The sequence below is a fragment of the Ischnura elegans genome, chromosome 2, assembly GCF_921293095.1.
Source record: "Ischnura elegans chromosome 2, ioIscEleg1.1, whole genome shotgun sequence".
NCBI classification, from domain to species: domain Eukaryota; kingdom Metazoa; phylum Arthropoda; class Insecta; order Odonata; family Coenagrionidae; genus Ischnura; species Ischnura elegans.
The window spans coordinates 114,760,794-114,774,005 of NC_060247.1; the positions used below are offsets into that span (position 1 = coordinate 114,760,794).

At 39.5% G+C, this 13,212-nt stretch overlaps 2 protein-coding genes across 5 annotated transcripts in view; one reads left to right on the forward strand and one right to left on the reverse strand.

The window, feature by feature from the left end:
* LOC124154444 (pecanex-like protein 1) overlaps nt 1-11,879 on the reverse strand; it is a 64,432-nt gene extending 52,553 nt beyond the window's left edge. For 3 of the 4 annotated variants that reach the window (XM_046528166.1, XM_046528165.1, XM_046528162.1), the window contains exons 1-5: nt 11,621-11,878; nt 11,061-11,260; nt 10,373-10,584; nt 8,890-9,033; nt 8,515-8,750 (exon numbers count right to left, since the gene is read on the reverse strand). In XM_046528166.1, the coding sequence (XP_046384122.1) occupies nt 8,515-8,750; nt 8,890-9,033; nt 10,373-10,584; nt 11,061-11,260; nt 11,621-11,773 (945 nt within the window). In that variant the 5' untranslated portion in view covers nt 11,774-11,878. Of the gene's footprint in view, nt 1-8,514; nt 8,751-8,889; nt 9,034-10,372; nt 10,585-11,060; nt 11,261-11,620 lie in introns of all 4 variants that reach the window. The other variant, XM_046528163.1, reaches the window with a different exon arrangement.
* Nucleotides 11,880-11,960: 81 nt separating this feature from the next.
* Nucleotides 11,961-13,212, forward strand: part of LOC124154446 (mitogen-activated protein kinase kinase kinase 10) — a 273,721-nt gene continuing 272,469 nt past the window's right edge. Inside the window, 1 exon segment of the mRNA XM_046528168.1 lies at nt 11,961-13,176. Within this exon segment, the coding sequence (XP_046384124.1) occupies nt 12,351-13,176 (826 nt within the window). The 5' untranslated portion in view covers nt 11,961-12,350.

Consider the following 13,212-nt stretch of genomic DNA (forward strand, 5'->3'; position numbering starts at 1 on the left):
TCAAGGACATAATAAGAGTTTTCTTCACCTGACCGCAAATTTTTTCAGCAGCGATAATGTCATTTCCCTCATATTTCAACTCTTCCATATTCTCCAGCAAACTGTTTACGCAGGCGAGCATATGGCTGCGACTTATGTGATCACTACTCCCGTCATTTCTACCTTCATGTCCCTCATTGTTGTCACTTTCACAGCTTCCTTCGTCTCCCATTCAGCAATGACTGGTCACAGGATAAACATGCCCAAGGGTGACGAAAATGCAAAATCACAGCAATAATTGTGCACTTGGGATATGAAAAATAAATTTCAAGATCATAGATAACCTTTTTTTACAATATCCCACCGGTTATTCATTGAAGAACACTTCTAAAAGTAATCAAGAATTTTTTTTCTGCCAATCATTGTCTTCTGCATTACTAAAGCAGACATCCAAGTAAAATTGTCAGAATCCTTTTCATTAAGCACAGAAAATAATTACACTTTAAAATGGGAATTCTAATGGAAATAATAAACCTTTCGTATCATTGCATTAAAATATGATAATCCCAGGGTTTCTACACCCAATTTTATCTTTCATTAAGATCACAGTGAACATTGGAGGAGGGTGATACATATTCATTCATGGATAATCTGCACCTGGATAATTGGTAGTCAACCACACTTTATTAACTGCTGGTAATTCTGAGGACCCATGAATGTACCCCCTTCAATAGCAAGAGCCTCAGCCAGAGTGAAATGATTTTTGAATGCATTTTAGCAAATTTTACACTGCCTCTGCAGAGTCGCTATTGCAGGATTGATTATCTGAACTGCAGACAGTATATAAATTTAAATGGCTTGTGATTATCGAGATAAACACAGCATGATTAGCATAAAATAAAGCTGACGATGAAACCTTGGAACAATGAATATGCAGATATAGCACTTCTGGCCCCTTCATCAGTCATATTTTTCAAATATCCAAGGAAGTCATGGTACGACATCCAAAGAGTCAAAACTTTTGACTTGACTCAAAAGTGCTTTGCTTTTCATCCATCATTTCATCAGGCTGAGACATTTTTCAGAGTATTCCCCCACCTCTGACATTTCTGGTACCCCCCCAGGAAATTCCTCCAAACTTATCCGAAGAACTTCTCCTGCTAAGGATTTTTCTAGCCAAGGATTTTTGCACAAAGGCCTTCGACTAAAAGGCTGGGGGAGACTAAGTCTCGGAACTCCGTCTCTAAAATCTGCTATCTGAACTCAGCCACCCGAACCTCCCATACCAGGAAATCAATACTTAAATAGCAAGTACGGCGGATGAATACCTGGATCTGGAAATCCAGGGGAAAGTTGGTGCTGAGGCATAATCTGAAGTTTGGAGTGACATGTAGTCCACTTTTCATTTATCAAAACTCTCTCTCCCTCCAAGACCTCATCCTACCATGTCTTTCCCCTCCTTGACTTCCAATGCCCTGCCTGAATATCCATCACGCCACTTCCATCCACTTTCCATCATGTTGGGGTATCCATCGAGAAGATTGAGGAGAAGAGGCTTGCCTGTACGCAGTCTCCCGCATCCCTGCTTGGACAACGAGCACTGTTCTGGAGTTTCCTGTCAACACGGCCGCTGCCGGGAAAATTGGATTGTTGGCGCTGACCAGTATTCTGGGGGTGGCTTTTCCTCAGCTTCGAAGTAACCTCCCCTCAGTCAGTGATCATTCCCCTCCGGTCGTGCACTCTGTATTGTTCTGGTCTCTCCTCTCTCTCTCTAATATCGGCCATTGGCGTAGCTACGCTCGACCTCTGACGGTGTTTCTCAACTCAGTTTTGGCGCAGACACACTCACCTATTTTACTTAGTTTTTCGTATTAGTGGTTTGTTTTGAGATTATTAGTTATTTATGGTTATTATTGAAATACTTCTTATATTGGATATTAATACCTTCAAATGCTAGTTAAATGAACATGACATGTAATTTCGATGCAATTGTTTCTATCACTGGTTATTATTCTTGCTTTTGTGGAGTTTTTCCTTCACCTGATCAGTGATAGATGAAAAGAGTTCCCTGTGTCTGGGCTTACGTTATGAACTGCCAAGATTTGTAAACGTAACGCCGCAAGTTCTTGTACTTCTTTTAATAAACTCTGTTCTTTCATGAGGGGATTCATTCACTGAGGTGACTCTCAAAAGAAAGGCAACACTATAGATAAAACCCTATTACAATTCCAATGCTAGCCATTGTGAAAGGAGGAATGTTAGAAGAGTTGAAGTGATAGCTTATGCAATGAATATGAAACACTGAAGGCCAAATATTAGATATGCATCACTGAAAGCCTTTTACATATTTACCATTCATGTTAGCTCCTCTCTCGTGCGGTTAATACTGGCACATACATAGGTGGGCTGCATACCTATATGGCTTCACTAATTATCATCAAAACTTAAATATGTTGGCCTGACCTGAGACAGGTGCGAAGATGGGGAGGCTAAATAAATTTGTAAGTAGCAAGTCCCTTGATAGTATGTATCAGGGGTAACTTGGTGCAACTATTAGGAATTACTATGAGAAAGACCTTGAGGGATTTTATGCAACAATGTTTTCTTAGAACTAGTCAATTACACCACTGTTCATTCTTGCCACTCTCTCTGAAGCCACACTTCCACTCAATGCTATTACATCATGTCAAATGGAAGGGAAGTGGAGGAGTTCAGATGGATATGAGCACTCCTTGGTGAGGGATGGAGGATAACGGAGAGCACAGGAGATGGGAAGTAGAATGGCAACACTGAGGAGAGAAGGAAAGTGGGCTAGGGAAGAAGCCAGCTAAGAAGTGCCAATCATTTCAGTACACACTATTATCCACATATTAAGGCTGTATTGATTTTGTGGCAGTATGAGTGGGTGGCAGAGTCTATACTCTCCTTATCATAGATGATATCATAACCTTATGATATCATTGATCACATATTTTATATACCTAAAAGTCCCCTGTAGCTACTTCAGGGTGTTCACTGTGAGACAGTAAAAATATACCCTCAGATTTCCATCCCGGGGTAATCACTTCATTTTCCAGGGTCATGTCCAGTCCTACACATACATATTTTTGGCTAATATTGCCCTTAGGGTAGAAATTACTGACAATCGTACCTTCAGTCATGTCATATCAATATTGTGAGTAATATCTTGATCTCTACACAGTCAAGCCTACCCAAATAGAAGAGGTTTAATAAACCGTCTGCATATTATATGAAAAATCAGGTCACATATTTACCAATGAAGAGGAAAAACAGTGCAGGCGTAACAACATCATCCTGATATAATCAAATAATTTCATAGCATTCACTCTTTAACACCTCCTCCATAAGATGTCTACCTAAAATGTTCTCAACACTACATTGAATTTACCTTGAAATACAACAGATAGAAACTGGTGTGACATAAAACATACCTCCAGTACCCAAACAGTTATACATAGTTTCCAAATGCACACTGAATGTGAGTATGAGAAGAATATCTATTATCGAGCTAATCTCAAAGAAAAATTCTTGTAATTGAAAACTACCGGAAGAAAATCTTCCACTCAAGTGAATTAGATTCCAGGGAACATTACTGTGAAATTCTAAAAAAAATTATCTGTGTTGCGGATTATCCATGCTTTATTTTCACTCTCTTTTCTCTGATCTTTATAAAAAGTAAAATCCAAAGCAGGATCACCAGAATTACTACATTTTAAAACTAGGCTGTACCAGGCTTATTATTTCTATTAGAATCCCCTTTCATAAAATTGAATTATTTACATAAACGGAATCCCCTACTTGCAGTGCACAACCGCGCTCCGTGATCATGGATTCGCGTCACTCGGCAGTTGCAACCTAGGAAACTTGTGCGAGACGTGACTAAGTGGCATGGTGTCTGACAGGGTAGTTTCTGAAGTTGCGCAGTGTTTTTGAAGCATTCGTGCAAACCTCTTTTCTGTATCCGTGATCACACAGCGAAGGATGCGTGCTTTTCGAAACCAGGTCTTATATTATATGAATCAGTAGGCATAGAAGTACAATCACGTTATTCCTGCTGCTATAGTATTCTTTGATGTGCCCATACGAAATGGTATGAACATCCAAGAACAATTTACAAATTATTCGGGTCCTCTAGTGGTAAATTATTGTGCAGAGAGAGGGGTGAAACTAATTCAAGATTTTAAATCAGTCACATAGAAGAAAGAGAGCTTTCAAAATTAATTACTAAGTGTGATTTTCCATGGTAGCACAACTCCTAACGTGCGCAAAGACACTTTCATTGCCAACTATGGGGTGTAAGTGAAATATTAGAAATACACTGAAAATGTATTTTATTTTGGTTGATATGTACTGAAATTCATGGACAGAGTGAAAATAAATTGATCACTTGGATTTGAAATATTCTCAAGGTAATTAAATTATTTTTAACGTAAGCACATTTCTTCAGAGGCTATATCTTGCCAGTGGGAGCAAAGACTTTGTTGAGGGAGAGGAAGGGATGGAGGGGATGTCACTAGTAGGTGATGCAGGCCGTATCTCAGCGGCACCGTGGTGCCGTGGGGGGTGGATTGCATTAAGACGGATGATATCTCCTAAAAGCTTAGAGGTAGGTCAAAACAAACAGAAAATCTGCCCCAAAGGACTTTACTTTTACGTTTTACATAGGAATAGCACTTTTTCTGCCCCAAAAAATTCAATTTAGGGTCCTCAGTACTTAGGCCCATAGGGCACAGCTTGCCGTTATTTTAAAGTAACCAAATTTTAACACGTGAATATAAACCTCATTTGGATCATTTTGAGACTCGGAAAACATAACTTTTCGCAATTCTGAAAAATAAGGGCCGGCCAAAGCCACAGCCTTTGTAACTGTGTGTGATAGAGGAACATCATTTGACCGTTTATTATAAATCCAGGGATTTAAAAGTCTTTCAGTTTTTTTACAGAAATAAACATCACGTATGTATAGGTCGATTGGCTGACATTGTTGTGGCTGATGTCTCTGATGTTTTAACCTGATCTTCATTACGAATAATAGTGTGGACTGTCGTCATCGTGAGCTTAAACTTACGCACAATATCACTTTGACGCTTTCCATTTTCAAAGCAATTGATCACTTTCAATTCCTCTTCTAGATTTATGCTTTTTCCTGATAACTTCTTTATTTTTATATCTGCAATCCTATTTTTTGTCATTGTTCACTTGGTTTCTACTCCATATGGCTCTATCACAATCAACTTCTACTGCTGAACAACTGCCACACTGCATTCCTAAAACGCAAATGGCTTACGACTGCCAAAAGGGAATGAAGCTAATGTGTATGAGAATCTCTCTCAGACCCTTTACCTCTTGATGTTATTCATATGCAACTCGGCCTCTGCTCCTTTTCTCTCCTGTGAATACCTATGACCTTGAAGGTTTAAAGCTTGACCCTTTACATGGAAGTCAATTCTCTCGATAACCTAGGATGGCAAAAAGTACATCTCAAACCATATTGTCAAAAAAAAACTCATTTTCACTAGCTCCAGTTTAACACAATCTTCAGAAAACTTACAACAAACATGAACTGTGAAATATCAAACTATTTTTTTTCCAAAGCAACTTAAGGGTGGATGGTGATATTTGGTGGAACTGTGTGACAGGAAATAACCACACATAACTAATATTTTATGTCCCACAAATTTTTCAAAGGCCTGACCCAGGTTTCAACACTAAATACTGTATAAACACATGTAAGAGATGCACCCCTATTTTGAGCATCGGAGCTAAAGCAAAAATCTTTTGCTGCATTTCTTTTATCCTATCGTGGAAGGTTACAGATGTATGCCTGGACTTTCCACAGTTGTCAAAATTTCCACTTTCAATACTAAAAATTTACAATGCATTTTTCAGCTAAATTTACACCATATGTATGGCGCTTAGAAAGTATGTATTCACTTGTAGTTTTAACCTTATGATGCTTACGATGGATGATCGGATCTGATACCTCGGGTCCAAATATCCATGGATAATGGCATACACCTTATACTTCAGATCCAAATTCGTTGAAGAAATTGAATCTGAATCCAAAATTTTAAATCAATGCTTTTGTGGATTCAACATCCTATAAGAGGGAGTAGAAAGAGTTCTTATCCTCTCTTTGTCTGAGCCGTTGTACTGCGATGCTTGTCCTATTCATGAACAATTTTGTTTAAAAGCTCTCATGGAGTATTGCAGTTGAATTTCAGCTGAGGAAAATGTTAAGGAAAAACACATCAGGCACATAGCATGCATCTTCCCAAGAGATTGAACAACAATGGGGGAATCTCAGCGACGGATGATAATAGCCACGGCGCATATTTCACAAAACCACCATCGGCCCATGTTTCTAATGTTTTTTTCCTTTCCTAGAGCACAAAGACCATGTATCATTACCTTCGAAGGAAAATAACATAACATAACAAATAAATACATGGTAACAGTGGAAGTTTGTTTCATCCTTACCCCGTCTCACCAACTGACCTTTTTCAATCCACCGGCTTCAATTCTCCCTAGGTGAGTCACCAACTGACCCAGAAGAAGCTCTATAGCTTTCAGCAATTGTATGATGTGCACAAGGTTCAAAAAAGAATGAGACCTAACGCGACACATGTCTGATAGGCTTTAAGTTTCTTAAGCTCTAATTGCTTGATGCAAAGCTCTATAATTACAACAAGGCTACTAATATTCAACATTGTCCAAACAGCACAATTTCGGAAGAAACAAGCAGAGCATGAGTGCATTCAAACATGATGAGACAGACTGCAAACTTCAGCCAACGCAAACTGCTTATATCACATCACTACGTCTTTGCTCCTTTGCTTTGAAGGCAATGACATCACATGCAAGATCGGACGTGTTTGTCCCTTGCTCCTTCATTTGTAGCCTTGCTGCTTAAATGACGGAGGGAGCGTGCTCCTTCTTCCCTACCTCTCCTTCAGCACTCTTCACTTATAAGCATTTCTGATTTCTTCTATCCGCCCTCTAGTCCAACAAAGTACACACACTCATTTGATTTTTTTAAACCGCAGGTTTTGACACCATTATAATTTTCAATGGGGTAGTTTCCTTCATCAAAGAAAATGAAAGGCATTGATTGCGATTCGTTACCCACCATTAGTGTATTCATAATATACAAATTATTTGGTATTACATACACCAGTTTAAACGAATGGCAAGGGTCAATTTTATCCTCATTTGAAAAAGGCCAGATTGGCACCCATGCGATGCCACTCCACGTGACGTCACAGGGACCTAGTTTCTATACGAGTAGATAGGAGTTTTAGATCGTCTGAGGTTACCAATGCATGCATGAGGCACAGAGCTAAGGGAAACATGTCTTAATAATCACCTATTAAAACTGGCTAAGGTCGGAAAGTTTTCTTCGTTTGATAAGGTATTAATAATCCTTATTTAAGCCAAGCTCTACCAGCTAGCATGGTACTCTGCTACCTGCTAGCATCCTGCGTCGTATCAGCGCTAAGAGCCTCACCCCAAGGTCACCTCACTTGCGGCAGCGGGAGCCAGAACGACGTCACACAGAGTTTTCCTGGCATTCATACTTACCTGTCGCGTTTTTGCGCTCTTGAAAATTTTCACTTTTCATTTAATTGCGAAAAATAGATATCGTAATTTCAAAATCTAAAAGCGTGACATACGTACTCCAGGTGTAATAATCTTTCGATTTAGGCAATAAAAAAATAATAGGAAACCTTCCTATTGCAATAATCCTCATAATAGAATGAGAAGATGATTTTTAAAGAATCAGGCCCTTAGCATAATGGAAAGTATTTGGTGAGACAGATGTTGACTTTTAACCAGCTATCGTCCTTAAAAACTATGCGTTTCTCTAAGTTTGATGGGTGATTATTATTTGTAGTATAAATGCCGAGGGACGCCCTTTCGTAACAGTAAATTTAGCGCGCCCTGCGCAGCGAGAAACGCCACACATTCATTTCCATGTTCACCTCAGAGGTACTGACGTGACAGTGTGATGCTTATGAGTAAGAAACGCAAACAGGAGCATAGTAAACCTGCGTCATTAAGGGAGAAACACCCCTGCCTGCCAGTTCTTAGGGTTTCAGATGACAGACTCACACTGAAAACCAATGCCACACATATCCCCTTGGACTTGCGATGGGGGATTGGGGTGGGGGGGAAGATAAGAAATTCGTGTACGAGATGCACCCTCATTTATGGCTGCAATTTCTGGGAAAAAAGGAGTGTCTCTTACAAATGTTTATGCGGTACTATGTCATCCTTAGAGAATGACTTAGTGTATAGCTTCAAAACCTGGATCAGACAATTAAAAAAATTTGTGGAACATACAACATTAATCTATCTGTGATTTTACTTCATTATTTTCCAAAAGTCCTCTTAAAGTCTTGTTTAATGGAAATTCCCATTATAATTTATTTATTACCCACTATTTTCTGTCACCCAAGAGAGTGATTTCACAAACACCAGTAAATTGTATAAGTAAAAAATGGCATATCTTACCGAGCTCACAACAGAATGCAGAGATGGGCGCCCTTCCGGATTCTGGGACTGAGCCAATGAGTTATTACGATCCTCCTGGGAATCAGATGATCCCTGCCTTGACGTGGATGGAACTTTACGAATGCTTGGAGTTCTTTGTCTTCCATTACCATTGGATTGGCCTTCACATCGACTACTGGATTCTTCAGCTATCGAAACAGCAACACCACCACGATGATGACGTTTATTACGGCACTCTGAAAACGAAGATGAAAAGGATGTTAAAAAAGAAGGGGTGATGTCAATGATACAACCTGGCATTAACACTTATACACCAGATAGTGAATGACTAACTTCAACAGTCATAAGTAAAATCAGAGAGAGCTGAAATACAACCTTGAAGTTTGGATCTGTATGGTTCCCCTTCCACTTGTGCACACTGCTCTGCTCGATGGACGCTAACTTTTTCAATTACTGGTTTCAGAGTTACTTCTTCACTACTTTCCGAGCTATTTTTACGATGAACATCTACTTTCAAATCTGCAAATGAAAAGCAAAATGACTGAAGAGAGTAATACTTCTCAAAGACTCAAACAACTACACTGGGCAGAGTTTCATAAGAAAAACACAAAGCTGGGAAAGAATTTTGCCTGAATGGCTGTCTACCATTTGTGTAAGAGAACCTAGGATAAGGTCATGCCAAAAGGGGTCTGGGATTTATTACATCTGGGGAATGGGGGAGGAGCATAAAAAATTTCATAATTACATTCCACCTACAAGGCTGAATAAACTTTCATACTAGATCACCATTAACCCTTTTACTGCCACGGGCCGACATATCGGCCCTGGCTGGATGAGCGAAAACTGCCAAGGGCCGATTTATCGGCCAGACTTATTTGACTTTTTTTTTCGTGATTGTGGCCTTTTCAACAGCTGTAATTTAAGCAAACCCCCTTAATGTATCTATGGTTACAAGATATAAATATATCTTAAGTATTGGGAAAAATCTAGATGCATTAAATCAAATTAATAGCTGAAAATTGTTAAAATCTGAAATGTTGCAAATTCTGGAAAATAGCCTCGGCAGTCTTCACACATCGCACCCGTAATGGGCTGGCAGTAAAAGGGTTAACGTTCATCAAAAATATCAATGGGACATGGAACGATCAACACTAAAATCCAGTCATTTCAGAGCAAGATCATGTGGCTGTCTAATTTTAGTGATATGGTAGTGAATGCACCCTCCAATAAAGATTATAATGATGCAACACTAAAATCGAAGAAATAGTATTTCGTGCTCATACAATTAAAGCATCGAAGTCGAAAATTTGAAATGAAGGAGGTGAACTTCCAAGACATCATTCATCAGACTTCAATGGTGGCCTTTCATGACTTTGTGGAACTTATTTATGTAAAACACTTCAGAATTCAATAATATTGCATCATATGTACAATGGTGTTAAAATTAATAACTAAGGCATGCCAAATAGGATTGATCAAAATGACTTCCAAGAAATTATCCTCTAGGTATAAATTCCCTGTCTCCCCAAAAAATGCAGAAAATGGAAGCGAACCAAAGACTTTTAAATTGGCAGGATCATGCTAAGCTTCAAAATATCGTTAAAAACTGAATGTAAAAGATGAAAAAGCACTGCAGGAGTTTAGCTAACCTGAAGGCCATTACTTAGGTATACGACAAAGATTTTCTGTTTGTGGATAATTTTGCTAATGGGGATGTACGTGAACAGCAATTCATGTTTCATAAACTTATCTTGATCACAAAAACACATACATGCCACTAACTACATCTGAAAAGTCTAATATTAGAGGTTGTTACATGTAACAAAAAAATGATTATTAATCAATATCAAATTCTTACCTATGATACTATTAGCAGTTTTAAAGACTGCTTCATCTTCTACTGCTGACTGTGTTGCTCTGTTTATTCCAACATATTCTGAAGATCCTATACTATCACCATCAGTACATGCATGTGGCTCCACATATGATGTTCGTGAATTGCATCCCATTGGTGGAGTCTCACTTTGATGCTTGGTATTTAACACCTGTAATTCAATGCCTTCTTCTTCCCTAAAGGGATAGATAGTATATTACATACTTAGTACTGAACAGCATTATGCGCTTACAGCACAGTTTTGAAACCTTATCATTATAACATTGAAATGGATACATGATGTAAATAAACAGATGAAAAATCTAATTGATCATATTCCAATATTAATTTCTAAGATCACAGCCACAAGTTTCTATGATTATATACCTAGTACATTATAAACCTTTCTGTACAGGTTTTTTTTAATTATTGTTTTTAATCGTCCTTATCTTCCCAATCTAATGTCAGGAAGTAACCACTTCCTTACCAATTCATCTCGTAAGACGAAATTAATATCATTTAGATATGGCATTGCATATCTAGCATTCGGTAGACTGACAGAGAAATTTGGCAGTATTATTTTGGGGACCAGGATGACTGAGTCTTGATTTAGATGGGCAGAAAAAAGTTTGAACTTCCACAGAGTGAAAAGTGAGTAAGGAGTATTTCATACCATTTCTGTTTGACTCTTTGCGGTAGCTGCTGATGCCTTCTCCTCTCACTTTCAGGTCGGTCGTCGTCATCTGACTCCTGAATGCATTCTGATGTATCGTACATATGATGAAGACGGTAATTCGCTACCTTTATGGTAGCAAAGATTACTGCTACCGTTGTAATGTATGTTAGCCATACAAACAGAGATGGAGGGAAGTACTACAAAAAGAGAAATAAACGAATGAAATGCAGATTAAGAATGTTTATTTAACGCAAGTATCTTAAAGCAGTGATTAATACACTCGTGTCCCAATAGCAAAACTAGGTATAATTATTGTTTAACGGCGAATAAATCGAACTCAGACCTCAGCACAATAATAAACGTAAAAGACTGTGTAAGAAACTTACTGAATATTGTTTAACATTCACAGCATCATGGGCAATCAACAGTATATTCCATAAAAGTTATGATATTAGTCATAAAGACAATATGTCGTAAGCAATGCAAACACACTTTAAATAAGGTACTATCTCAAGACATACTACTCTATGAACTTATAAGGTTAAATCTGTACTCACCAAATAAATTGTGAAGGGCAAACATAAGAGAAATAGCCAGATGTACAAATGAAATGTGTTGCAGAATATTTCTTGATGGGGGTCGTAAAACCAGCCGCCCGTTAGAGATGCCCAGACACCCTGGCGTAAAATCTCAAGCGTTTGTGATCCCATGCTTATGTGTTCTCATTTTGGTGTGCATTACACACTCTTCCTTCTAATGACAAGAAGAAAACTCATAATGTTAATATCATGCGCTGATACAATCAATGTCTTCCAGGGCAGCCATCTTGAAATTTGTTTAGTCACGTGACTTTCTATCAGCCAGTCAAAACCTTCGTCACACCCTGTTTTGATCAGAAGACCAAAACATGGCGGATGGCAGTGACAGGCTAGAATGAGCGCTCTTAAAATTCGTGTTATTCACAAGGATATTTCGAAGAACATCGGTTGAAGTGTACATGTTCGTATTTGCTTTGTCGTGAAGTGTTTTTTAATGATTAGTGTTTCATGTGAGTGGTTATGATACGGGAATGTAGGCCATGAGAAGTGGGTTAGTCTGTGGTTTGATTGTTTCGGTGCCCAGAGGGAGCTCTCTAAACAGCAAGTGTCATAATCGTGACCACCTGGCTTTTACGACAGCTTTGTCGCCGGTTACTGGCGAAGAAGCTTCATTATCCAAGTGTTGGATTCCAACGAGAGGGTCCCCAGTCCATACCAGACGCAACGAATGCCTCCACTATTGACGTCCATGGAACACAGCAAGTCGGCTTTCGGGAACAGCAATGGCCGAGATGAAGTGTGCAGCAACGACAACAGTCGCACCGCCTCGCCAACCCCGAACACGACGAGCACGGCCCAACAGACCAGTAACAACAGCAGCCCGGTCAGAAATCATAACAATAAGGCAAGTGGTCGAACCAATACCAACAACCTGTCCTTGTGGACGGCGCTGTACGACTATGAAGCGCAGGGGGAGGACGAGCTCAGCCTCCGTCGCGGAGAGATCGTGGAGGTGCTTTCCAAGGATTCTAAGATCTCGGGAGATGAAGGGTGGTGGACGGGGAAAATTGGGGACAAAGTTGGTATTTTCCCAGCCAATTTCGTTACTCAGGAAGATCATATGTTCAACCACGTGTCGGGAGTTATAAGTGATGTGCAGCCCGTAGAAATTGACTTCTCCGAGCTGGACCTCGGAGAAGTAATCGGTGTCGGAGGTTTTGGAAAAGTCTATCGGGGGTTTTGGAGGGGTCAGGAAGTGGCAGTGAAGGCTGCACGCCAGGATCCAGACGAGGATATCAGTGTCACAATGGAAAATGTGCGTCAAGAGGCTAAGCTTTTTTGGTTACTTAAGCACGAAAATATCGTTAGTTTGGAAGGAGTATGCTTACAAATTCCGAATTTGTGCTTGGTGATGGAATACGCTCGTGGTGGGTCCTTGAACCGTGTGCTTGCTGGCCGCAAGATCAGGCCAGACGTGTTGGTGGACTGGGCAATCCAGATAGCCAGAGGAATGAACTACCTTCACAATGGAGCACCTATTTCACTTATCCACCGGGATCTCAAGTCATCTAATGGTAAGTCAATGCCACTCCACGTAATAAAAGTAATTA